This window comes from Lemur catta, chromosome 8 (genome assembly GCF_020740605.2).
Source record: "Lemur catta isolate mLemCat1 chromosome 8, mLemCat1.pri, whole genome shotgun sequence".
Taxonomy (NCBI): domain Eukaryota; kingdom Metazoa; phylum Chordata; class Mammalia; order Primates; family Lemuridae; genus Lemur; species Lemur catta.
In genome coordinates, this window is record NC_059135.1 from 53,518,292 (window position 1) to 53,545,042 (window position 26,751).

The 26,751-nt window shown below is 41.5% G+C and overlaps 1 protein-coding gene across 4 annotated transcripts in view; it reads right to left on the reverse strand.

The window, feature by feature from the left end:
• The window catches only part of RAPGEF4 (Rap guanine nucleotide exchange factor 4), a 283,558-nt gene that overhangs the window by 212,330 nt on the left and 44,477 nt on the right, over positions 1-26,751 (reverse strand). For all 4 annotated transcript variants that reach the window (XR_006736982.1, XM_045560164.1, XM_045560165.1 and 1 more), the window contains exons 2-4: positions 22,762-22,904; positions 20,163-20,251; positions 5,726-5,872 (exon numbers count right to left, since the gene is read on the reverse strand). Coding sequence is in view for 3 of the 4 variants with exons in the window: in XM_045560164.1 (XP_045416120.1) it covers positions 5,726-5,872; positions 20,163-20,251; positions 22,762-22,904 (379 nt within the window). In the remaining variant the exon portion in view is untranslated. The remainder of the gene's footprint in view (positions 1-5,725; positions 5,873-20,162; positions 20,252-22,761; positions 22,905-26,751) is intronic.

A 26,751-nucleotide genomic window follows, 5' to 3' on the forward strand; every position in this document is an offset into this window, starting at 1 on the left:
CCAATTCACCTGGAAAGCCTGCCATTAATGCAAAAGTGAAACAACCTGAAATTGTTAGCATGTTAAATAAAGCTGTAAAACCCACCAAGGACTTCTGAGATATTTACGTTCTGAGACATTACGTTTTAAGCATTTGGCTTTCACTTTTCTGACAGCTGCAGACAGATAGGAACATCAAACCTATTCAAGCAGAAGCAGATGCCTCTGGAAGGTATATTATTTTAGTATGGTTTTTAAAGCACATGAGCAAAGACTAACCTGCCGTCGTTTCAACAGTTCTTATTCTCACATTAATGAAGGATTATTAATGGAAAAGGGCTTTTCCCCCTATGTATTCTAAAAAAGGCAGTAAACAGAAATAACTAAAAAGCTTTTCAGTTACACAACTGCTAATATATCTGAATAACCTAACAGGAAAAAAAATCTGAAAATTAAGGAATAGAGTCTTTCTTCAACAGCATTTGCTACTCTTGGCAATATCCCTGTTTACTAATTGCTTTCTTTTCCTAAGACAGAAACATGAACCATCTTATTTTTATCACTCAGTTTTATATCTCAGAAGGCATGAAATAGATTAACAATATGTAGTTAACAATATTTACTGAGGCAGCTACTTTTGGGGAATAAACTCTACTGGAGCAATCATTATATCCAAGCAATGGTTCTCTGCGACATGTTTTGCCTTGGTAGGAATAAAATCACAATAGAGTGCCAAAGAGGTTTCTGGATAACAGTTACAGCTAAGAAACCACTTTTATTGTGACACAAGTCAGACTATAAATTTAAAATATTGCTTTTGTTTTCAATAGCTCTGCAATTTTATTATTGTCTTTAAATTTCCAAAGACTTTATTCATAAATATGTATTATTTCGAATATGCTCAAACATGGCTCACAGTTTGAGCATATTCAAAATAAAGGAACATTTTTTGCCAGAATGATGTTCATGCAATTGAAACACAGGTAAACAGGTGGTAACCACTAGTTCAAGGGCCTCTCAGGGGCATCTTTTATGGATTTGACCGAGAGTGCCTCTCTAAATCTACTTTCCTGAACACACTGGACTCATCACCTCATTCAATTTCATGGATTAGCAATATTCCATGTGAAGATGTCAGAACATGCTGCAAACCTGAAAGCACCCTCATATAGACACATTAGACAGAAAGTCAGGAAAAAAACCGAAAAACCTCTCATTGTTGTTGTTCTAACCATTAGAAATCCTCTTATAATATATATGCTGAGAAGAAATTCAAGGAATTGGACAGTAAATCAGTTTTACATTTACTTCAAGTGCTACCATCAATCATAAATATCCATAATCTTGGATCAACTATTAATAACTAGTTTAAACTCCCAAGCCTACACTTAACTGCTTTGCCATTTAACTGCCTTACTGAGGGTAGAAAATGCCAGTAGTAACAAAGAGTTTAAATTATAAATTATAATTGTCTCAAGAACTAAAAATGGTATTCCAAGACTCTGAAATTAATTTTCTTCTGTATGTAATTCAGAAACATAACTATATCCAATATTTCTCTCTCTCCCTCTCTTTCTCTCTGCCTGTTTCTTCCTCCCTCCTGAAATGTTACTGGAAAATAAGATGTTTTATACCTGGTTAATATTTTTTATTAAGTTCTAATATCAAAAAGGCATAAATAGAGGGAGACATTATTTACCAATTCTAAATAAATTTACCATAATTCACTTAAGCTAAGAAAATATGACCTGACTAAAATGGAGCAACCCAGCACCTTCAAATCTGACCATAAATTGACAACTGAAATAGGGAAAGGGAGGAAGAAAGAAAGTATTAATAATTTTCATTAGGAAAGATATAGGTACAAAGGAAAGTATCAAGCTGCTACCTCAGTTATATATTGGGGATTATTTATTTTATGTATTTTTAGAGACTACTGAATAAATGCTTCTGGTCAGATTTATAACAACTTTTAAAAAATACTCTGGGTGCTGCCCATTTGACTTACAATATAATAGACAATATAAAGCAAGAGATATTTGGGATGGAATTGAATAGGATTTCAAAATCTCACATGTGGTTCTCTGAATACATATCTTTGGAAGCCCAGGAAACTTGCCTTTGGCTCGGAAAGGAAGGGGGATTTGTGTTGCCATTAAAGTCCCAAGTGTAAGATATAAAATTAAAGGACTATTTTTAGACTGAGCTAGCTGTTAGTAATTGGGGACCATAATTTTCAGTTTGAAGAAGTAACTTGGAATCCCGATGGGAGTGTTCTAGCCTTCAGCCACTGTAAGTGACGTCGAGAGCACACACAGGAGACAAAGCTAAACATCACAGTGCCTGACGTAAGATGGGCCCAGCATGCCATTCCTCCAGAGTAAAAAGTCAAATGAGACGCGCATGCCCGCTTGGACCCATGATTCAGGTTCTCTAATTTTTACTACTGGGAACCTATCACCTAACGCTGACCCTGAGCAGCTTACCTACCGACAGCAGAGGCCTTGCCGTTCACCTTTCTGCTGCCTTCTTTTTGCCACCTCCCAGGTCAGTGAGGATCAGGAGTCTGCCTGAATACTGAAGCTACCTCATTCTTCCCTACATAGTTCTCCCCTTTTGATAATCAGCTGACAAGACTTAGATTTTAGCTGCCAGTACGAGCTCAGGTTTTAATTTTGCTAACAGATATCATTTGCCAGTACAATGGGTGGCTGGATTATTAACCTTATTATCTGCCATAAATAAGGAATAGGTGTTCTGGCTATCAAATATTTTGCTAGCAGATTACTGTGTATGTCATGAATAAATCACTAATATTCAAAGTATAGAAATAAAATTTGTGTAATGATAATGATATATTATACTGTGAAATTATATAATTGATTTATTTTCTTTCTCCTCCAAGTAGAATAGAAGCCCCCACCCTGAGAGCAGGAACATAAATATATATGTATATACACACATCTATATACGTACACATACATCATACACATATACCCGATTAGATCAACACTAGAGATATTCAGTACATGTTAAATAAATGAGCAGTAAAATAAACAGAATTCAATCTTTTTTATTCAGAAGGTTCTTTAGAATTGCACAATTTTTTAGTCTTATCATGTACTGCATATGCACAAGCATGCCCATCAATAAAATTTTTGATTAACAGATGGCTAGGTACGGGGTTTATTGCATTTTCAGTTTAGACAGTTAAATCATTGATTGAGTACCTAATTCACACTCTACACTTAGTTTCATGAACAGGCAAATAAAACGAAATATCTGACTAATCTCTCACTGCTCACTTATTCAACATATGCTGAATATCTTTCATGTTGATCTACTTTTATTTTATTTGCCCGCCCTGTAAAAGAAGTCAGACTAAACACTCTACCCATCCCTTTCAGCTCTAAGTGGTTCTCTGAATCTTGCCCGCAGTATGGATCAGAAATCAAGCTCCGGGGCTACAGGTGAGAGGTGGGACCCACGGAGCTGCAAAACATGAGGCACAGTTTGGGACAGCAAGGACAGTCCTCAATATCAACATACCTATTTAACCATTTTCCTCTAGAGAAATATCTGTGGAAAACATTTCTAAAGTGTACTCAGATACGACTTCACCAAGGGATCAAACTTAGCGTCATTAACAGTGGAGCAACCAGACGTTATGATCCTCCTGATGTACTCAGCCTCACCTTTGACATTTTCTTGCCTCCAGCCTAACTTCCATTTACAGGAAACCCTGAGGTAGAGGTGCAAAAAAAGATCCCATGAAAAAATAATCAGACAAATCTTGGGAGAAACTGACCTGGCCTTTTTAACAAGTCAATGCGATGGTGGGGGTGTAGGGAAAGAAGGAAGGAAGAGGAGAGAGAGAGGGAGAGACAGAGAGAGAGACTGACTTAAATATAACAATCGAATGTAATACATGGCTCTTTATTGGAGCCTGGTTTTAAAAAAAAGTTATAAAAGATATTTATGAAACAATTCAGGATATTTGAGATATAGGCTGCGTATTAGATGATATCATCATTAGTTTTATAGGTGAGATATGAGTGTGTAACAGGATATTCTAAGTTTTTTGAGATATATGCTGAATATTCAGGGTGAAATGTCACAACTTCTATCATTTACATTAAAGGGGTTCAGCAAAAAACAAGCAAAGATGAAGCAAATATGGCTCCATGTCACCAATTGCTGAACTAAGAGGGAGTAAATGGGTGTTCATTGTACTATATTTGATTTTCCGTCCGTTTCAAAAATTTTAAAATAATAAACTTGTTTTAATGTTCACAGGTAGCAACTTCTTAGGAACTTCCTTCACAGCACTGAGGGCTCCTAATTAAAATAAATGTTTTCAATATTTCCACAAACCATCCTCTCTCAGCAATTTGACTAAGTCATACAGACAAAAGCAGTTATAATGACACACATCATGGGTAATCATTTTTGTTCTTAAACTATTTGATTACACAAAATTCTTTTTAGATCAAGTTTTCCAAATTCCCTCTTTGAAGAAGACTTTTCGGTTTACCTTTTAAAATGAAAGATCAAAAAAATGGCTTATTTGCCTCAAGCTTGTTCCCTTTTAATTGACAGAAACCCTCTCCACACACACCTCATGCAAACCTACTTTCGATTTTCCTTCCTAAAACTAGCTTTTGTCTCTGAGCTTTACAGAGCGGTTGGAGCTCTTTAATATTTTCTAAGAGAAATATTTCAAACAAGTAACCCCACAATTTATTCACTACTGCCAAGAATAAAAGTAACAGGTTTTACCATCAAGGCCTTCCAAGGCTTTGCATGACTTTTAAGGCAAAGCATCACTCATTCACCTGCAGGTTGGCTTCCTAATGCATCTGTCATTTGTTTGGCTCTGGAGGAAACTATTTGATTACACAAAATTCTTTTTAGATCAAGTTTAAAATCTTAGCCACACTGGGACAAGTGGCGAAGCCTGCCTGCTCTATGGGTTAACACTTGGACATACTGAGCCAAGGACAAAGACAAGGAGCAACCACAGGTTAAAATCAGAAGCGTAAAGAACTGAAAAGGAATGGACGTAAAAGATGCAAGGCTTAGCTGGGCCTTTCTAAAGTGCTCTATTTGCCATTGCTGCATATAAGATGATTTATTCCTCATACTTGTTGCAAATGAGTGCAATACCCTAAGAGGCGCTGGTAAGCATCAGTAACTGCAAAAGCCACCAGGACCGGTGGCGTCCATCCACTGCTGTGCCACCTATGCATTTTGAAGTTGGCAAGTAACCAGACATCTTTATGCACCTCCATTTCCCATACCTTATTATAGGGCACATCATTTTTAAAAGCATTTAAATGAAGCAGATGTTAACCCCATTCATTCCACTTTCCCAGGGAACATGTCAATGATGATTTTTAAAATGCAAAAGAAAATGTCAAAGTATTTTGTTCCCTGGTTAAGAATACATCTGTTGAATAGGAGGGGGAAAATACATAAAACACTCTATGGTCATTCAAGAAATAATTATAAGGTATGTCAAACTACAGAAAATTGAGCAAGCACTAAATTAAAAAAAAAAAAAGATGTCTTGTGTCAAAATGGCTTTTTTTACTCACTCATTTCAAAAACAAGTTTTGAAAATTAAATTCCATCCACCAGCTCAGAACAGAACACATTAAGGCTTGACTGTAATGCCATTATCCATGTGGCAGCTCCCTTTCTTTTCTGAAACCGCATTAATTGACAAAGAAGCCTTGGGGCTCACCTCCCATAGTGCCTTGAAGTCCTTCTGCTCGATGCGGAGCAGTTCGCTGCTCTCCCTGGTAACGATGGTCGCATGGCGGGGTGTGTTGTCCAGAATGGACTCTCCAAAGGCCGTCCCAATGCCAAGGGTACAGATGGTCACTGCATCCTGCGAGTCCCAAAAACTGGTCATTAGGAAATTAAGTATCTAACAGATAGGCAAGTGTTCTTTCCTTAAATTGAAGTATAATTTGTACAAAATAAAGCACCCAATTTACGTACACCCAATGTACAGTTCAACAAGTTTTGACAAATAGATACACTAGTGTAATTATCACCCAAATCAAGACAGACCATTTCTATCACCCTTGAAAGTTCTCTCGTACCCCTTGCCAGGCAAGACCCTTTTTTCAGAAGTAATCACTGTTCTGATTTCTATCACCATAAAGGAGTTTTGCCTGTTTTGGAACTTCATGTAAAAGGAGTTAGACAATATACTTTTATTTGTGTCTGCCTTCTTTTGCCCAACACAACGTGCGTAAGATTCATCCATCTTGCTGCACGGATCAGCAATTTTTTCCATTGTGTGGGTGGGCCATGATTTATTCATCCATAATCCTGTTGGTAGACATTTGGGTTGTTTCTAGTTTGGGATATTATGAATAAAGCTACTAACAATAATCTTATCTTTTTATACAACTAATTACTACCTGCTGTAAGAAAATGGGAGAAATCTATTGAAGATGAACTCAGTTTTTTTGTTTGTTTATTTGTTTGTTTTTTAGTGAAAGAGTGTAGCTATAATACCTAAATAGGAAACTGCAATAGGTATATTATTAGGTCAGTCCACTTGGAGAAACGAGGAAACTGAGGGTCAGAGTGATGGACTCACACACCCCAGTTCACACAGTAAAGTAGTATGGCCAGATTCTAACCAAGTCTATCTGACTATAGACTCCAGTCTTTTTGTATCATGCTGCCTCCTGCAGCCACAACAGAGTGAAAACATCATTCGATGAAATACAGTGTGACTAGTTTATAAAATGTTGTGAATCAATGATTTAAAAGTTTCTTAAGGATTACTAAAAAAGTAATTTCCTCTCTGCATGCAACATTGGTGATAATGTTTGGATTTAATCTTAACTAGTTTCAGATAATGCAAATAGCCACTCAAAATCACCTGGACATTAATTTTGCAAGGCATTATAAACTAAGGGAGCTACACAAGGGTAATCCGCTGAGTTAGAAAGCACCGTTTTCCTTTCATGCACCTAATATACAATAATAGGCAAATGTTATTAAGATCAAGTTAGTGACTCTGTAATCACATTACTAAGATAAATGCCCAGAAGAATCCAGTTCCTTGAACCATAGCAAATTGCTTCAGCACAGATATTACCATATAAAATTACGTTCAGGAAAATAAAATCAATACTATCTCTGAAAAGAATAAAAGATCAGGGGAGAACTTAAGAATAGCCTGCCAATAAATTTTCCAGAAAGGTAACTGCAAACAAATTCACTCAGAAAAAAAATATCCCCAGAACTGAAATATCAATACTCAGTGAGTTAGGTATCTCTGAGTAATTTTTAAATTCTTGTAAAAATACAAGATAGATTATGATAAATCATGCACTATCACAAATTCTCTACAATAGCAGGTTCCCTTGAAACTCCCACTAACCTACTTTATTTTATCTATCACTTGAACCCTTCAGAAATAATTCTTTCACCTAATTTATATTTTCCAATGTTAAATTCTATTTTAAAACTTGAGACAGGGACCATAAGTATTACTGTCACCACCGTCCACATAGCTTATATACCTATGGTTATTTGCAAAGTCTAATGCAAAAGAATTAGGGAGTTCTTGCTTATTCTTGAGCTTGTTGTAGGGCTTATGGATTAGCCATTCTTCTTCTTTATCACTTCCCATCCCTGATACATGTAGTTTGTCGCCAAACAGTACACAAAGAAAAACAGGGTTGTGAAATGCACATGGGCCTTTTTGCCACTGAACAGCTCTTGTAAGAAAGACTAAAGACAAAAGGATATTTAAACTTTACCATATACGCGTGCGCACACACACACACACATATGTCATGTATAACAAAATTTAGTCATGATAGTATTGCCAGTGGCACTTCTCAGTGTATTTCACTGTGTCAGAACCTCCTCTGTAAAGGGAGGATCACTGGCTCAAGCACCCTGGCTGTTTCCAGGAACCCACACTCTCCTACCAGAATTGAGCGTGAGATCAGTCCTTTTTATATCTCCTCCTCCTTCACACTTGTTCCATTCCAATTTAAGGGAAGAGGGTTACAAATCACAAGATATGATCTTAAAATCAGGACTGGAAAACCTCACCTGAAAGAACTATTACTCACAAGCTCAAACTTTACTTTCAGCAGGTTCGGAGTATTTTTTGGACAAATCTACTTAGAAATATGAATAGAGTTCGGAGTATGGATTGGGCACTGGTGTGACTGGGCACAGGGAAGTAGGTGTCAAGAAAAACATTTTCACTCTATAGACTAATCACTAGCTTTACAGTCCATGAGTGTGAGGTCTTATTTACATTGGAATCCCAGCAGGGCCTTGCAATGTGCTCAGAAAATAATTGTCATATGATGAAATTTACATCCAAAGGTTCTCTCATTTAGCAGAACCAATATACATTGCTCAATATGCACGCTGAAAGGCAGGATGAACATGGACAGGAGAAATGTGAGCCCACATGGAAGAAGCACTCTTCCTTCAGTCCATGCCAACATATAACCAGATCTCTGCAGGTCAGGGTTCTAAGTCTGAAGCCCTGTAGATGTGCTTAATGCATGCATTAGCCTGTTGCTGACAGTGTCTGTTTCTGAATGCAACATTATGACTTAGTTTAAGCTTTCACATACTCTAGAGGTCTGCTCATGTTTCAATCCTTACTTAATAGGGATTATTTAAAATAATATTTTTATTTTCTGTTCATTTGCAAATTAATGTTCAGAGAGGCCATCTGAACGAAAATGTTTATAGTGACATAGAGACTGAAAAAAATTCCCTACTCAGAGAATATGAAACAATAACAGTGAAGGAATGGCCTATTTTTTGGTAAGACGGCAATTTATTTCGAGGACTTTCAAGTGAGAAATGAAGATTTAATGTCTTCAGTATATGAAGGTGGGTTTAGCAGATGCTGCTGGAGCCCTGCCAATTCCCTACCCACCCTTGAAGTCATTCGTAGCTTTCTGGACAGTTCTGTACGATATCCTACCTCCAGCATCTGCATCGTTGCTCTGCCTGTGGGCAGAGTGCTAGGCAATCAATGCCTTTAAAGTGCTTCCTCCACCAAGAAGGCAGGATAGTGGGAGGAGAAATATCCCAGCTTCCTTGCCCTGCAGCTCCTTAGAGGGTCCCCTGAAGGAGTGAGCCCAGGTGCTCACGGTGGAAACTCTCTTATTAACACACTTTCATTGGCTCTCCCTCCTTCCTTGTCTAGCTTTCCCACTCCCTGACCACATTTCCTGGGGTCATCTCCAAAAAACTATTGCAGCCAAATCCTTGTCTCCGGGTCTGCTATTGGGGAAACCCAAAACAAGAGAGTGAGTTAGCCACCATGGCTGTGGGTCCTAAATGGCACTGAGACCTCTGGGGAGGTGCTACACCACACCAGCATTCGCAGAGAGACTTCTGTGATGGGGACAGAGACAAGCTATTCACTCACCATTGGGTCAGACGCATCGTAAGTGCAATATGCCTTAGCTGGCACATGGGAAGACTTCACTGTGTTAGAAAAACATACTGGGTAACCCGAGATCAATTCTACTGTATAACAAGGGGCAATGGGCTTCTAAAAAAAAATGACCTATACCACATTGTTAACATGTTCCCTGGTTTCTTCCTCTGATCTGATCCAGCTATCTCCTATCGGTCCACCTGATCACTCCTTCCCCTCCTTCAGGAATGCAGATCTTACTTACCCACAGAGCCTTAACAGTAGTACATATCACACTGTGCGGCAGCACGCATGTGGGTCTGCATGGCTGTGAGTGGAGGACTGGGCCATGCACTGGACCAGGTGTCTTGACCATGATGCTTCATTTATTTCTTACAACAGATAAATGAGATAATGTGTTTAAACTGCTTTGCACAGTGCCTGACTCAAAACTGTGGCTATTCTTATTAACAGTAGTAGTAACACAATCCTACAACATCAGTATTATTATTTTTGCTATTTTACAGGTTGAGCAAAATCAGGCTCTGCGACGTTCAGTACATTGTGCAAAACCGTGGCTAACAAGAAGTGCTGAGATTAGAAATTAGTTAGTCTAATTATCTATCCCTATACTTCTTAAGTTGTCGTAGGAAATATAAGTAACTCTTGCCAAGGCTCAGCAGGAAAATTGATTGAGATATTAATTTAATTTGTATAGGTTCTTTTTTCCATCAGCCAACCTGTACAGTTATTGAATACCAAATAAGCCCAAATCACTGGGAAAATATAAAACATTTGGCATTTCTCCCCCTATAATCCTCCAACATGGGGGTCCACTTGACCCTCCCTAGAGGATCAAATCCATCCCAGGAAATCCCCTTATTCATTAGGAGAAATTTAAGCAATCATAAGCCAGTAATTAAAAATCAAATCAGCATTTTCTGCCTTTCCCATGCTGATCCTGTGCCCCATTTCTAACAACAGAGTTCCTACATCAGTTGGAGAAACCGAGTTTCTTTCTGAGTCTCTGCCTTCATAACCTCCTGGGTATCCTAATTCTTCTCCAAGTGGTAATGTCTGGTCCTGACAGCCCTCCCTGGGCCCCAGTTCTCTCCAGCAGTCCTTCTGTGGCCAGACCTCTTAGTCAGCCCACCGCCCACGTCCACCACTGGGCCCACTTCCTGACTCTCCCATTGGCACCGGTGGACCAGACCTCATCATGCTCCCACTTGTTAGACCTGCCTTGGCCCTTCCCACACTGATCTGGGGGCTGTCACCCACCTTCCTGCTTCCTCTCCCCCTCCTGCCTAGCGCTGCCCGCACATGTTGTCTAGACATTTCCCGCTGCCACCAGGGGCAGCCTGCGGTTTCCAGGCTCTCCTCTACCTGGCTGTGCACCCACTGAGGTTAAGAACAGTATCTTGGCACAGTGTTTTCAGTGGGATACGCAGGGTCTAGTTAACTCTATTCATAAAAGTTGGTATTAGGCAAGTTAATAAAGATGTCAACAAAGCCACCCCTGATGGAACGCGGTGCAACATCAGGCAGAGGACACACATGTGGAAGCACCAGAGTCAGAACAGCCGATGCTCAGCAGGGAAAATCCCCTGGGGGCAGCAGAGTGAGAAAAACATGGGCCTTGGCAGACCCAGACTCATCTCTGCCAATTATTAGCTGGTGGCTTTGAGCAAAATGCTCCCCGGAGCTTCAGTATCCTCTTTTATAAAATGGGCACGATCTTTCTAATAAGATTATTAGAAGAATTAAGTAGAAATAAAATAATACATAGACAGAGTCCTGTATAGTTCTTGGCACATAGTAGGGGCTCCATAAATAATGGAAAATATTATTTCTAACTTGGTCATATTTATATACATGTATAGCTATCCATGTTTCTAAAAAACAAATTCTTTTTTTTCTATTATTTAAATAACAGAGAATCTCTATATTCATTTTGTATTAATCTTCAACTAATGATGGTTTTCAACACTTAAATTCCAAGTTTCTGGGTCCCCTAGTCTGGATGTCAAGTGGTTTGAATGATCTGCAAAACACTTCGGCTCTCCAGGGGAGCTTGTCTTCAAAGGAACCCTTCTGATGAATCATGCTGTAAATCAAAGAATCCTTTTGTACTGCAACTAATCACCTCTTAATTTGTCTGCTTTGTACATGTGAATTGTGGTATTCTGGATTTTCTTAAAGTAGGCATTCTCATATGAGGCATTTTATTTGTTTGTTTCATTATAAACATAGCTACAGTATGAAAATGGGAATGGTGTTAAGAAAGCCAATGGTTACATGTCGCTGATAATTAAGATTGTTATCCAAGCTAAGAAACCTGTGTCTTGCAAATAATGAGTATAAGCATTAGCTGAAATCTAACTTACACAAGTTATAGACATTCTGATGAAATTTAAAATAGCTGACAATCAATAAAAGAGGCATAAGAATTATCTGTGATAAGTACAAGATTTTTTTAAAAATAGTCCTGTAACTTCAAGGGCTATCAGATCTTTTTATTATGCATATTTCACTCACTTCCATATTCAGGACTTAAGGGCTCATTGTCTCATGGCAAATTTGTTGTTTTCAATACACAATGAGTTAACACCAAGGAATAAATTGGTCCTTTATAAGTATAGAGGCCAGAAACATAAATTCCTTTTTCTTTTTTAGAGACAGGGTCTTGCTATGCTGCCCAGGCTATAGTATAGCGACTATTTGCAGGCTTGAGCATAGCTCACTACAGCCTCAAACTCCTGGGCTCAAGTGATCCTTTCACCTTGGCCTCCCAAGGACTATAGGCCTTTGCCACTGCACCTGGCCCAGAAACATAAACTCTTACAAGACAAATACTTTTACAATTTTTATTTTAGGCCTACAGGCAATACTTGTCATTAAGTTTCATAGCACTTTGGTTTATTTCATGAGCTTAAATTTAGTACTAGAATTTATTGAGTGCTCCAAGTCCTTTCAAATAATAAAATTTAATGGAATCCAATCTCTTAATTTGTCAAGATGTTAGATTGTATGTGCTGTCAAAACGATTTATTGCCAAAGCAGGAAGGCAAAATACTTCTAAGTCTACTGTGTTTTCTAACAAACAGCAAAGACAAGGTCTGTTACTTTTAGAACACTTCCCTAAAATCAGCATGTTAGGCACAGCTTAACAAGATCAGGCAAGCTGGCGGTGGGAAGGTTTGATGAAAATGGACTAGCATTAGCATTCCGGTAACTGAATCAGGGAGACCAGCCCATTTTAGCAGAAAGCCAATGTGTCCAGCACTGTGGAGCAGTTTTACATCTACCCAAACAAAGAATTACATGGCAACAAAACTAAATACAGGATGCAGGATGCTAAATAAACTCCCAATCAGTTCCTAACAAATAGCCTGACCTGAGCACAGATAAGTGGGAAGAGATTACAAACAACTGCTGTGGACTTGGCACCTTTCACGTTTTATGGGCTCAATAAACGTGTTCAGAAATGTGCTCAGAAAAATGAGATGGTGACGTTCTCTGTCCAAAAATAATGGAGTGAAGTGAGTGAATGGAAGAATCAGAGAGGCAAAGACAGAATGAGAGAGAGACAGAGGAATCCACATTACAGCAAACCATGCCTTTCCTTCAAATTTCGTGAACAAAAATGTAATGCTTAGAAACATCTTTGTTGCAGAGGCAAAGAAGAGAGGGCAACTAAAAGTACATTACTTTAGGGAGAAAATCAGTAAGAGATCTTTTTCTGAAATTGGGCTAAAATTCGCCAGATAAGTTCACAGTGACAGATGAGGGGATGAAATTAAGTGACAACCGGGGCCAAGTGCAGCCCAGATTCTCTTATCCATGAAATGGCTGCACAATATTATTAAACTTGCTGTTTCAAGTCCCAAAAACATTTCCTGCTTTTTCTATTCTAGCACTGCCCTCTTGTGACAAAATAACAGTATTGCAGATGTTGCAACCTACAGCACTCCATTCTAGGCAACCAACTTTTCTTTCTTGAACTGGTAATTTTAAAAAGCTCAGGTGGTGGGTGCAACGGTGCATGTGTAGTCCCAGCTGCTCGGGAGGCTGAGGTAGGAGGATGGCTTGAGCTCAGGAGCTCGAGGCTGCAGTGAGCTACGATCACTGCACTACAGTCTGGGCAATAGAGCGAGACTCCATCTCTTAAAAACCAAACAAAACAAAACCAGAAGCACAGGATCTCTCGCTCTATCCCAGGCTTTGTACTAAGTGCTTTACATAAATCAGCTCATTTAAGTTAGGAATTATGATCCCCAATTTACAAGTAATCTAACCCTGCATAACCATAGACAATTAAGTGGCAGAGATAGGATTTCAAAGGAGGTCTGAATTTAAACACTGTGCCTTGCATTAGTTAAATACTAACACTTTAAATAAGCACCTGTAATAGAGATGTAGAAGTTTTAATGAATCAATAAACCATCCATTCCCTGTTTTGCAGCATGAACTTCTATTCTGTCAGTAGCCATCAGAAATTCTTCTTTCATATAACTGGAAAAAAAATTTTTTTTGTTTATTTATTTATTTGAGACAGTCTCACTCTGTTGCCTGGGCTAGAGTGCTGTGTGTCAGCCTACTTTACAGCAACCTCAAACTCCTGGGCTCAAGCAATCCTCCTGCCTAAACCTCCTGAGTAGCTGGGACTACAGGCATGTGCCACCATGCCTGGCTAATTTTTTCTATTTTTAATAGAGATGGGACTCACTCTTGCACAGGCTGGTCTCGAACTCCTGAGCTCAAGTGATCCTCCTACCTTGGCCTCCCAGAGTGCTAGGATTATAGGCGTGAGCCACCACACCCAGCCGACTGGAAAAAAATTATACTTTTTTGGTGTAAAGATTAATTTAAATTGTCACAGATTTCTAAAATGTAAGTATTTATTCTGCCAGAAATGTCCCTCACCTATAAAATCTGCAGAGAAAAACAGGACCTTCTCTCTGAAACACACACACACACACACACACACACACACACACACACACACAGAGCTGGGTAATGTTGTCTGATATAGTGAGGTTTATAAGCCTATTTATTGTTTTGAAGTTTATTTATTGCTTGTAACTTGCTCCAATGTTGACCTCTAACCCTAAATACATTAAAATATTAGTGAGAAAAAGTACACCCATAGTGTTATTCATTCTACTGGGAATGTAAAATGTCTTGACTTTTAGCCCAATGAAGTTACCCAGGCACCCGAGACAGGAGAGGCTGTTGTGCACCCGAGTTCAGCGGCAGAGACCTGAAGGCCTGTGTCCTGGCCAGGCTTAGGTAGGAGAGTGAGGGTGCAGGCAGGTGTCCCTGGGGAACTGGAAGGATGAATTCTTGATAGGATCCACGCTGCTGGCGGAAATCTCCACAGATGTGCGAGCCAGGCTGGGACACTTTTGAGGATGAAGTGGTCTGTGGGCAGGTCCCCTTGCTGGGCACTCTGAGTTGCACAGGGTAAGACAAAGAATGGCCATGGCAGGATCGGGGACAGTGTCTGAGAGTTGGGAGAGATGCTCTGACAATTACGCAGAGCAGTAAGAGTGTCTTTGAGGTTTTGTTTTATGGAGTAGTGGAGTAAATATAGTTTATGGAAAGGTACTTGCAAGGACTTGTAAGTCTCCAAAAGTTCCTTGAAGTAACAGGAACAGAATAATCTATGCATTTCCCTGAATTCTTAGGACAATTCTGTCTTAGGACAATTCTGTCTTAGGACAAGGCAGTAACAGAAGAAGTGAGAGCTACGCAGCACCAGCTCCCCGGGGAGGGCCTCCGAGATGTAGGGCCTTTTCCCTCCCCATCCAGGGGCTTGTCTCTCCCCTCCAGTCTCCTGAAGCCTTGGGTTGGGGAACTTAGCCAAGGGGGAGGCCGGGCAGCAGCAGTGGAGTGCGGCTCTGGGGCCCTGCCTGGGAAGGGCCTGACTGTGTGAGGGACAGGAGGGGGAGTGTCTGCCACGAGCTGAAACAGGCAGGAAGGGAACGGGAATTTACGAGTCAAATAAGATACTTACGCCCTACGTATTCTTGAACTGTATATAGTTATATCTTCTTATCACCAGATATTAATAAGAGAGTGCTTTTGCTTAGGGAAAAACATCCACCAAACCAACAATACCTAAGGAACACATAGTGTGAAAATACTGTCGTGGAGTCTGTGAAGGGCTGCCTTCCCGAGGTGCCCCCACTTCCTGCAGCAGCATCACCATCCACCCCCACCGAGGCAGGAGCCCCCCTTTCTCTCAACCCTGCGTCCCAGCAGTATCAGGTCTGACCATGCCACCCAAGCCGCTCAGACTGCACGTCACTGTCCCTCCCCCATCGCCCACACCTGTCTGTCCCACCCCCTCACAGGGTGCACTCATTTCACTGCGCATCCCCGGATCCGAAACAGGGTGGGATGGGCCCCCCGGAGAGGCTTGGAAGTTGTGGGGGGGGGCTCAGAGCTGGCATCAGACACACAGGAGTGGGGTCGGGGGAGCCGCAGGGGAAATGGCCTTCTCCCCACATGCGTATTCCTAAGTGGCTCAGCCTCACCTCCCTTCCTTCCCATTCACACACTTGCAGATGGCCCCTGTTCACCCCTGAAGGCCAAGCACTTGAGCCCCAGAATCACAAAGAACTGGCCCTGACCTTGGGCAAGTTATTGAACATGTAGCCTGTAAAATGAGACTCACCCTAGCATTAAAGGCGGGACGGCGCTGCGGTGCGAGGTCGTGCTCGGCCTGCGGGAAGGGGCCCAGCTGCCAGGAGCCAGCCTGCCCGCTCTCACCGTCCTAGCTCAGGGACCGGCTAACACCCCACTGAGGGGCATTTGCCACCATGTCCCCTCTGACTCTCGGATGAGAAGGCAGACACACAGGGCAGGGAGGGACAGGCTAGCGAGAAACCCTTCCCTAACCTCTTGTAAAGACTTCACTCTGAGCTGTGACCTCTTTGCTCTGTCCTCAGTTCTCTGTTAGCCTCTTGGAGCTTCTCTTCTGTCTCTTTTGTCACCCCCACCCCCACCTTTTTTCATGTGTGAGCAGCAGAAGAACATGCCATTTAGAGTATGTCAGACTGAATCCAAATCTTAGTTTGCCACACGTGCATGGCCCTAAGGTTGCTAAGCCTTGTTTCCAAGGCCTGTGGTAAGGTAGGAAATGAACGCAGGAAGATTAACTCAGAGAGTGTACAGGAAGCCCTGCCACAGTGTGACTCGGAGAAGGCGCTTAGCAGTGATCGTTTCTGGTCTCTAGGGCAGGAATTCCAGGTCTTTCCTTCTTCCTCCCCCTATGGCCCATCACCCACCCCCATTTCACTCCCCATTGGGGTATATTTTATGGTTCATTTTATGTATCAACTTGACAAGAGTATGGTGGCCAATTATTTGGTCAAATACGAGTCTAGCTATTGCTGTAAAGATTTTTTTTTGATGTGATTAATATTTACAATCAGTAGACCTCAAATAAAGTAGATTACTCTCCATAAGGTGAGTGTGCCTCTTCCAATCAGTTGAAGGTCTTAAGAGCAAATAGGTTTCCCTTGAGGTTTCCCAGAGAAGAAGGAATTCTGCTTCCAGACTGTAACAAAGAAATTCAGCCTTTGTACTCAAGACTGCAGCAATGGCCAGGGGTGGTGGCTCATGCCTGTAATCCCAGCACTCTGGGAGGCAGAGGTGGGAGGATTGCTTGAGCCCGGGAGTTCGAGACTACAGTGAGCTATGATTGTGCCACTGCACTCCAGCCTGGGAGACAGAGTGAGACCCCTTCTCAAAAACAAACAGACAAACAGACTGCAACAAAAACTCTCACCTGAATCTGCAACCTGCCAGTTTGCCCTACAGATATCAGACTTGCCTGCCCCCACAACTGTGTGAGCCAATCTCTCAAAATAAATCTCTGTCTCTATCTCCTATTGCTCTGTTTCTCTGAAGAACCCTGACTTACACAGGGCACAATCATCCTGATTAGCCCACCCTGCTAGTGGGCAGAGACCCAGAGCTCATTACAAGACCAGCACAGATGGATGTGGAGTTTTTGGTTTTCCCTTTTAGGCATCTTGGCATGAAAGGAGGTTCAGCCATCCCACCCATTCTCCTTAGGTTCCTTCTCTTGTTTGGCGGGACCCGTGTTCTGTCCCCCAGAGCAGCCTGGAAGGCTGGGCCCTGCTTGTCTCAGGCTACACTCTGGAGGGCTGGAGGGTGTAGGAGTCAATGTGCTTTCTCTTCCTTTTATCTGAGGGATATGAATCAGTCCAGAATATTCTGGCTGAACATTGTGGAATGAAGTCCATGAAGGAGGCATTAAGCTGGCGTTGGTTTTAAGCTAATAATTCCAATAATTCCTAACAATCAAGAGAAGACCAAGTCCAGCTTAGAAAAGTCCTCTGCACTGGTGATGAGGTCAAAACCATAGCTAAAATCCAAGACTAAAGGCTTATTAAAATTTCTTTAAAACCACAGCTAAAACCAAATGCTACTCAGCTATTCTTTGTGAGGACCCCATGGTGAGAGACAACTGATCCGGGGCAGAATTCCTGAAGCCCCTGGCCAAGTGCTATTTTAGTAACTCCCAAATCTCAGGCCAGCTCTGACATCTGGTGTGTGGGCGCATCGGTGCTGACGCTACTTAGCACCCTCTTTGGCACGTCTGCTCGTCCTCTTCTTCTCTCTTGCAGTCTCTCCTCCCTGAGCTTCCCCTCCTCAGTTCTTACCTTCCTCCCCTTTCCTCTCTTTCCTCACCCTTCTCTTCTCAGCTTCTCCCCTCTCTCCATCATCACTCATTCGGGGCCGCCTCAAGCAGCAGGAGGGGCCGAGAACGATCCACCCCAGGCCCTGTCCCCTCAGCACATCTGTGCAGGTGAAACCTGGGGAAGGGAAGCACCAGGAGCAGCTCTAAGCTAAGAACCAGAGGGGGCCCACCGGGACGGCACCTACAGGTGGGAGATGTGCAGAGAGAAGGGACACAGGGTAATCTGGAAGGATGATAAAAGGCGGAGAGAGAAGGTAGTTGCGTGTTTCATCCTATTTCTTGCGAGTCAACAGTAGAGGGCAGTGGCTAAGACCATGTGTTCAGGTGCCTGACTGCTTGGGTTTTAATCTTAGTTCCTCTGATTTCTAGATTTGTTACTTGGGGCAAGTTATTTAATCACTCAGGGACTTGTTTTCTCATCTGTAATATGACCTACCTCATAGGTTTGTTGTGAGGATTTAAGGAGTAAATAAATACATGTCAAGTGCTTGGAACACTGCCAAGCAAATATCCCAGAAATACTGGATAAATAGAATATGGATAAGTATCTTAGATATATTGGATATGTATGATTATCTTAGATGTGGCAAATATCCAAGAAATGCTAGCTGTTCTCAGTCCTATTGGGAAATTGAGGCAGCTTACAAGAATCAAAACCCACCTCGCCTTGACCCTCTCTTTCCAAGAGAAAACCAGCCCTGTGAGAGAGGGGAAGAGGGAAAGTACCATCCAAGTTGGGACACACAAGCTCCACACAGTGTCCAATGGAACTTTTCATGCACTGATGCACAGAAAGAGTGCACCGTGGGTTAAGTAGGATTTGGACACTGGCCAGAGACTAACTATCCATTACAATGGATATAACACAGGAAACTACATTCCAAATTCCAAATGACCACCTTACCAACATCTTTTGGGATACCACTCCAATTTTAATATAGGAACTGCCCATAACTCCAATACACACACAAGTCCCTACAAAATTTAAACCTGTAATTTAGTGTGCCATAAATGTTTCTCACATTTGAAGTGTGCTACTCATGAAAAAGGCTCAGAAACATTGTCTTAAACAAGTACTTGGCTGTAGATTATTTGCCCACTTAACTAATTCTTTGATTTTTCTTGATAATTCTCTCTGATTTTACAATTAACCGATTCTCTTCCCTCAGTTTTTATCTGAATCCTGAATATGTGGAAATAAGAACTGGAACATTTTCACAGAGACACTTGAAGGTGGTCCTTTAGGGGCCACACTTTTCAGATTTGAGGTTCCTGGCTCTAAACAGGAAGGTTATGTCCATTTAGGCCACATGTCATAATGACAGAACAAGTGTCACTGCGGATGTGAAGGGAGACTCTAGTCCAGTTTTAAATATTCACAAATATTGTGAAAAGAAAAAAGGACATGAGTTTTACCTTATTAGGATGTCAAACTCCTCACCAGGTGACTAATGAAGATAAAAAAACCAAACAAGTGCTGTACTTTATTAATAATAAATAATATTATTGGCCCTCACACATTTGGAAAGATCAGGTGGAAAAACAGTGAGAGATTTTAGGGGAACTACATTTTCCGTGCACCACTGGAGCTCCTAGAAGGCTGATGAGGTCACTTCTAGGATGAAAAAAAGTCAGGATACAAGACAGAGAAAGGATCCAAGAAGAAACCTAGGAAGACCTGCTTCTCCTTCCCATTTGCTCACACTTCACCTTATACAACTACAATTGATCACACTGCAGTTGTTTGCATTTCCCAGTAGACTACAAGCTCCTGCAAGGCAGGCAATGTGTTCTTGCATTTCATGTTTCAACAGCTGGCATCATGCTCAAATCACGGAAGACATTCAATACATATGCTTGTTGAGTAACTTAATAAAGGAATCTAACAAATACTATTAAATCCCTTATAATGGGGAAGAGGAAATAGATTTGAAAATGTAATTTTGAAGACATAGGGATAATGTCTTTAAAAAATAATAATAATAAATATTACTTTAAAAAAATAACATATATTACCTGGTGACTGCTGGTCTCAGATACTTTAACATCCAAAGACCCTGCCAGGACAGCATACCAGTTTGTTCCAATATCACCCTGGCGAAATACTGGAGAAGAAATAGTGATGTAAATATACCAAATACAATTTAGTTTTGCTCTATGATCTGATAGTTTTGCACTGGTTATCATAAGCATGACTTGGACCTAACTGAGCTTACTACCTTTCCCCTATGTCTTTCCCACAGGAACATTACATGTTTTCCTTTACCTCATCAATCCACAAAGCTATGTCCTATTTATTTAATATTCTATGAAGTGCAACTCTATTAAACAGAACTGTTCCATACTTACAGAGCTGTAATAAGAGATGATAACCCTAAGTGCTCTAAGATCCTTCGAATTTAAGAAGAATTGACTGATATTCTATGTAGTTTATCTTAAATACATTCCATTGTACTGTGATTTTTGGAAAATGATTACTCCAGATGGGGTACATATTAACAGAATACCGGACCACCACCCCAATTTCCTAAATCTATATTAAAAGCAATGTGTTTTCTAGAATAGCATGTCTCCCTTTAAGGTGACCAATGAATGATTTTTTTTAAAAACTGCTTTGTTTAAAATTTTAAACTACTGCATTATCATTGTCCATTTTCTTGTTCACTTTATCAATTCATTGCTTTTTAGGCATCTGGAAATGATTTTCTTCAGAAATTTCTGAACCTGATTTTGCTCTGTTTGTAATCTCAGAGAGAAAATATTTAGGTATTTAGATAGAACCTTAGTTACCACATCATGTTAAGATCAGACCTTGGAAAATAATTCCAAAGCACAGATTCAAAAATCTCATACAAACAACTGTCCTTTTAAATATCCTAGCTAAATAACTAGATGGAATGATCTGATATTTTAAAATTCTTTTCACAGAGTCAGAGGTCAAGTGACTCAGTGAAAAATCACGACAGTTCAGTTCTGGCAAGCATGTTGCTCACTGTGTAAGAACAAGCTTCCAGGAACCATAATCAATGACGAAAAGCTGCTCTGAACTCCCTGACTAGGACACGCTGTGGGAAGGCAAAGAACAACAACGGCATCCTACCAAGTGCAATGCTAAGTGTAAGATGGGGGCTGCTGAGTTTATAGTTGGCCTCTCCAGTAACTCTGCTACTCCAAACCCATTTTTGAGTTAGGGTTTTGCCTTTCATGAACTTGACCCCAAAAGTCATTATTATTTGCCCATCGAAATTCATATTACATACCATAAAAGATTCATTTTGAAAATGGCTTTAAGAAACAGAAGATAGAGTCTCATCACCAAAAGAATAAAATTTCTGCTACCAGTAGGAAAAAAAATATTCAGTGGAAATGATATGTATAGATGACGTTTTTAAAATAGAAATGTGACAATGTTTGCGTGTGTACACATGGGAAAACACCTTGAAGGATACACACAAAATGAAGGGATTGTAGGTGATTTTGAATTTTGTTGATTTTCTAAATTTTCTTCAGTGACATTGTGACAGCCCCTGTTGCTTTCCCACCCAGAACCATTTGTGCCCTCTCATCCAGCTGAACCCAGGTTTTGTAAGTTTCCACCCTCGTCCCCAGGGCCAGGTGCTCAGGGCATATAAGCTCCTTCCCTAGCTCCACTGGGGTAATCAGGATTCTAAATCAATCTTGGTGATCCCAGTATCTTTGCCAGCGATTAGTTTAGATAAAGGCACATGATGCAGTTCTGGTCAAGAAAACAATACGGGCAGTCTGCTGGGGTGGGGGTGGGGGGCTTCTGAAACAGAGGCAAAAATGAAATGGCCCCTCAGCAAGGTCATTTTATACTGGCATGTAATGCCTCCAGCTGCTGCAGCTGTCTTAGAACCATTTGGGATAAGTCTGAGGACAAAAACCAACACCTGAGAATGCATACCAAAAAAAAAAAAAGACAGGAAGGACCTGCAACCTTAATAATGTCATTGAGTCACTTTACTAACCAATCCGGAAGTCATCCTACCTCGGGACTTCTTACATATGAGTAATTGATTTTTTTTTCTTGTATGAGTAATTGATTATTCAAACTAGTTGGACGGGAGATTTCTGTTACTGCAGGCTAAAGTGTCCCTGTCCCACAGGTGGAGAAGTATTATTATATTTTTTAATAAGAAAAAAACTTTCTAAAAAATCCAGCTGTCACTCTATCTCCCTGCCCCTTATTCACACCTTCTGAGGTTAATTCAAAACATTACTATTAGCATTAGTTAAAAGACCTTTTATCTTTACTTACTATCCTATTGGTCACACATTTCTTGGATTAGAGAAATTAGCTATATCCTTGAATTTCTAAGGATATACCTAAATGTATGAATCATTACATCCTTCCAGCTCCATCTGGAAAGTAGGCTGCCCCGGAAGACCCATTTACATTCTGTGAACAACGGAGCTAAGGAAACGCCTACATGGAACTGAATAAACACAGTAGAGGGAAATGTCAACTTGATACCCTTGGTTGAGGATCAAATATTTAGCACATAAATACTCCATTTGCTATCTATGCCCAGAGGGTAACCACAAATGAGCACAAACCATACATGAAAATATACTACTGGATTGCATTTCTTACATGTTATTCCTTTTTCCAGGTTCTCATAATAACCACATAAACAAATCTGATGAAGGAGATTTGGGTGAAATTTCTCAAAAGCTTTAACTTCTTTCAGTCGTGTGAAGATTATATCTACATCTTCGCTGGATCGTTCCAACGGTCTATATGGGGAAAAAAGACACAAAAAATTATATCAGTAAGGATTTACTTGAAAGTGAGTCAGCAGGCATTATTTTAATTGTAGCCAATATTATGCAACTATCCCAACTGCAAGTATTTCATTGCAAATATTTGTCCACCCCTTTATAGGTATTTCTGGGCCTTTATAGATCTTTCGGAGGCTTGTGGACTGTTCACCTTCAATCGCTACGGCTACAGATGGCTATAGCAGGAGTCAACCTCAGAATCATAAGTTCAAGGTGATGTTTTTGGATAGTGTTTAATCCCTTAGAAGCACCAGAATGTAATACGATACATGAAAATGCAGATTTTACTAAAAATCGAGGTCACAAATACAAATGCCTGCAGGAGCCAATCAGGTACAATAAACCAATATAAGGGAACAAATCTCTCCTAAAAAGGCAATGGGGAAAGCACAAAGCCAAATGAGAAGTGCTGGCCATGCTACAGGGAACGGAGGCGTTGGGGTGAACTGCAGGGAAGGGGCCGTCCACCTGGAGCAGCGCTTATCTGGCTGTTTTCCTTCTTACACAAGGAAGTGTGGACATGCAAGCCCAGATGTTGTCAAAGCCTCTGACTCTTTAAGGTAAATCTAGATATGTAGATGTTTGTTCACATTTCTCAAACATTGTGTGGGCCACACAAAAACACATCTATGCAATAGATCCAGACTGTTAACCACCGCTTTGTAATTTCTGGATTAAGATACACCAAAGAACCAAACAAAAATAAAATAGTGTTACAAGCCATACAAACTATGGCTTTTCTTTTCTTTGAGCAGTTTTCCAAGTCTATTCCTTCAGTATGCCTTGCAGGACCCTGGTGGTGTTCCTTGATAGACATTTCACCTTATATAGAAACTATCCAGCCTTCTGTGTGCCCCGGAGCATCTGGGATCAGAGGAAAGGAAGTGGCTGAGGCTGTGACAGGGAGGGGAAATGTTTGCCAAATATCCATGTGCTGTCCTGAACTTACCAGCCTCCCTCATGGTTATGCCGGGGCCATACTCCGGCCAGCGGACTGTGAACAAAACCAGCATGTACCACTTCTGAGGTGAGACTGTTAAGAGCCAGGGGTGTTTCTTTCACCTCTCTCTTCTTCAGCCACACACAACTTTGAAGAGTGTTAAGGGTCAAAGTGTGTCTCCCAAAAAGATATATCAAAGTCCTAATACCCAGTACCTGTCATGTGACCTTATTTGGAGATAAGGGCTTTGTAGATGTAATTACATTAAAGATGAGGTCATATCGGATGAAGATGGTCCCTAATCCGATGACTATCGTCCTGATAAGAACAGGGAGATTTGGACACAGAGATACAGGGAAGACAGCCATGTGAAGGAGGAGGCACAGATTGGAGTAAGGTGTCTACAAGCAGGGAATGCCAAGGATTGCTGGCAACCACCAGAAGCTAGAAAGGAATGAGGAAGGATTCTTCCCTAGAGCCTTCAGAGAAAAGATAGGCCTGCCCACATCTTGACTTCCGACGCCTAGCCTCCGGAACGCTGAGAGAATAAATATGTGTTGTTTTAAACCATTCAATTTGTGGCATCTCGTTTTGGCAGCCCTAGGAAACTAATGCAGAAGGCCTGTATTTCAGATGCTATAGCTGCAAGCTGGATAGCAATGTATAACCTGCAAAAGACTTTGTATAAGTGACAAATGAATCTCTATTGATGAGAGGATGGGGTTGGGGGAGGGGCCAGGGGCAGGTGTTAACACAGCATCACCTAGCATCACCCAGACTCACACAAAAGTCAGCACTAGATGTACCAGAGTTCCAGGGACTTGGGACATTGTTAGAGGAAGACAGATCCCGTCATGAGAGATGAATATTTTTGGAGGACATGAACAGATGACCTGTCTGTCACTAAGGGAAAGACCTAAAGACATATGCTTTCATGAGCTTAGTTTAGTGGCTTTTCAGCTCTCAAATTCCACCCCATCACACTTTTAGGCCCAAGAAAACTCGATTCAAAGAATATGCTCACAACCTTCGCTAGCCTCCCAACTAATCCCTACTGGAAGGGTTTAGATTCTGCTTCCTGAGGAAGAGGGAGGGAAAACCTGGTGCGTGAGTGGCCAGTTTTTGAGATGATAAAGTGCCTGAAAGACCTGAGAGACCTGCAGGCTTTACCTGGGAAGAAGCAGCACATCAGTATCAGTGCCTCTTCCACCTGTCACTCCTTTGGAAGGGCTTTCTACACTCCTTAGCAGAAGCCAGGTCCTCAAAGTTAAGGGGCTCTGGAGCAGAGGCTAGAACTGCAGCAGCTACTAAAGGGGTGCGGGCAGTGGTGCAGACAAGCAGACAGCCCCCGATGACAGTCTCTGTGTGCCTGGTGGGAAAGCGCTTCGCAGGCAGCAAGGACAAGAGCAGCTGGCAGAGGCACCCGCGGCGGGGAGCCACGACCGTGGGGCACACTTTGCGGGAGGCTGAGTTGGTGCCAGCACGGACTCGGGTTGCTGCCATAGCAGCACTGACTGGCATGACGAGCTGTGGGCCCAAAGCAGTGGCAGCATGTAAGTGACCATGGGGGGAATCACAAGGACCAGATGAGCTAGAAATTGACTGGACATTGACACAGTGGACTCGCTTAGCCACACGGGAAAAGAGATCAGCAGAGATTGGAATCCGTCTTCCATCAAGAAGGAAAACAGCAGCCGTTTTTGTTTATTTTCCTCAGATCATCTCCCACATTAGGAAGGCAGACAAGGGTAGCTTAAAAAGATTTTTGGCCCGACGCTTTCCAGAAGAAACTGGACACTTAGAAAGCAGTAGGAGAAAAACTCACAGACTGTCACACAGCCCAAAACAAGCACAAAAGAACTTCACGATGCATAACCAGACTGTTGGATGACAAAAGATACTTGGAAAGACAAAACTAATCTGAGATAACCAGAACAAGGTTGAAGCCTCTCCTCCCCAAATTAGGCCCTATTAATGTCACCCACTGTTTAACATTTAAGTCCCAGGAACAATGAAAAGCAACTTTTTACTTGTCATTACTTTAACTGGGTATTTCATGGAATGGGAAAAATCTCATTCAGCTATTAACAGACACCTTCACGATTCTTCTTCTGGAATCTACCACCAGGGATACTCTTCTGTTGCTCCTCTTCTTAGCGAGTCTCTAATTTCCTAATGCAACACATATTCTCATCCCTGCAGAGGTCATGCCTGGCACTTCCTTTCTAGATGCCACAGTACCCGGTACAGGGCAAAATAGCAAAAAGTCCTTAGGTGTAATGTTACACAGCAACCTCAGACTGAACTCACCTTCTTTCCCACGTCTGCTGCTGCACCTGTACTCCTTACTGCCAGGCATAGACTAGGCTTACCCTCTGCTATGGTCTGAGTGTGTCCTCCAAAATGCATGTGTTGGAAATGTAATCCCCATTGCAACAGTGCTGGGAGGTGGGGTTCAATGAGGGGTTTAGGTCATGAGGGCTCTGCCTTCGTGAATGGATTAATGCTACTGTAAAAAGGACTTGCGGGAATGGGTCACCCCTTTTCACCTTCTGCCATGTGAGGACACAGCAAGAAGGCTCTCATCAGTTGCTGGTGCCTTGATCCCGGACTTCCCAGCCTCCAGAACTGTGAGAAATAAATTTCTGTTCTTTATAAATTGCCCAGTCTCAGGTATTCTGTTATAGTAGCACAAAACAGACCAAGACGCCCTCCCGCATCACATCCCAGTAATTCTACCTACTAGTGTCTCTCAAATCCATCCCCCTCTTAATCCTTAGTGCCCCTGTCTCACTGAGCATGAATGAAGGGCACACGAAGCACGTGTTGGGACATGAAGCTGCACAGCATGGCAGGCCTATC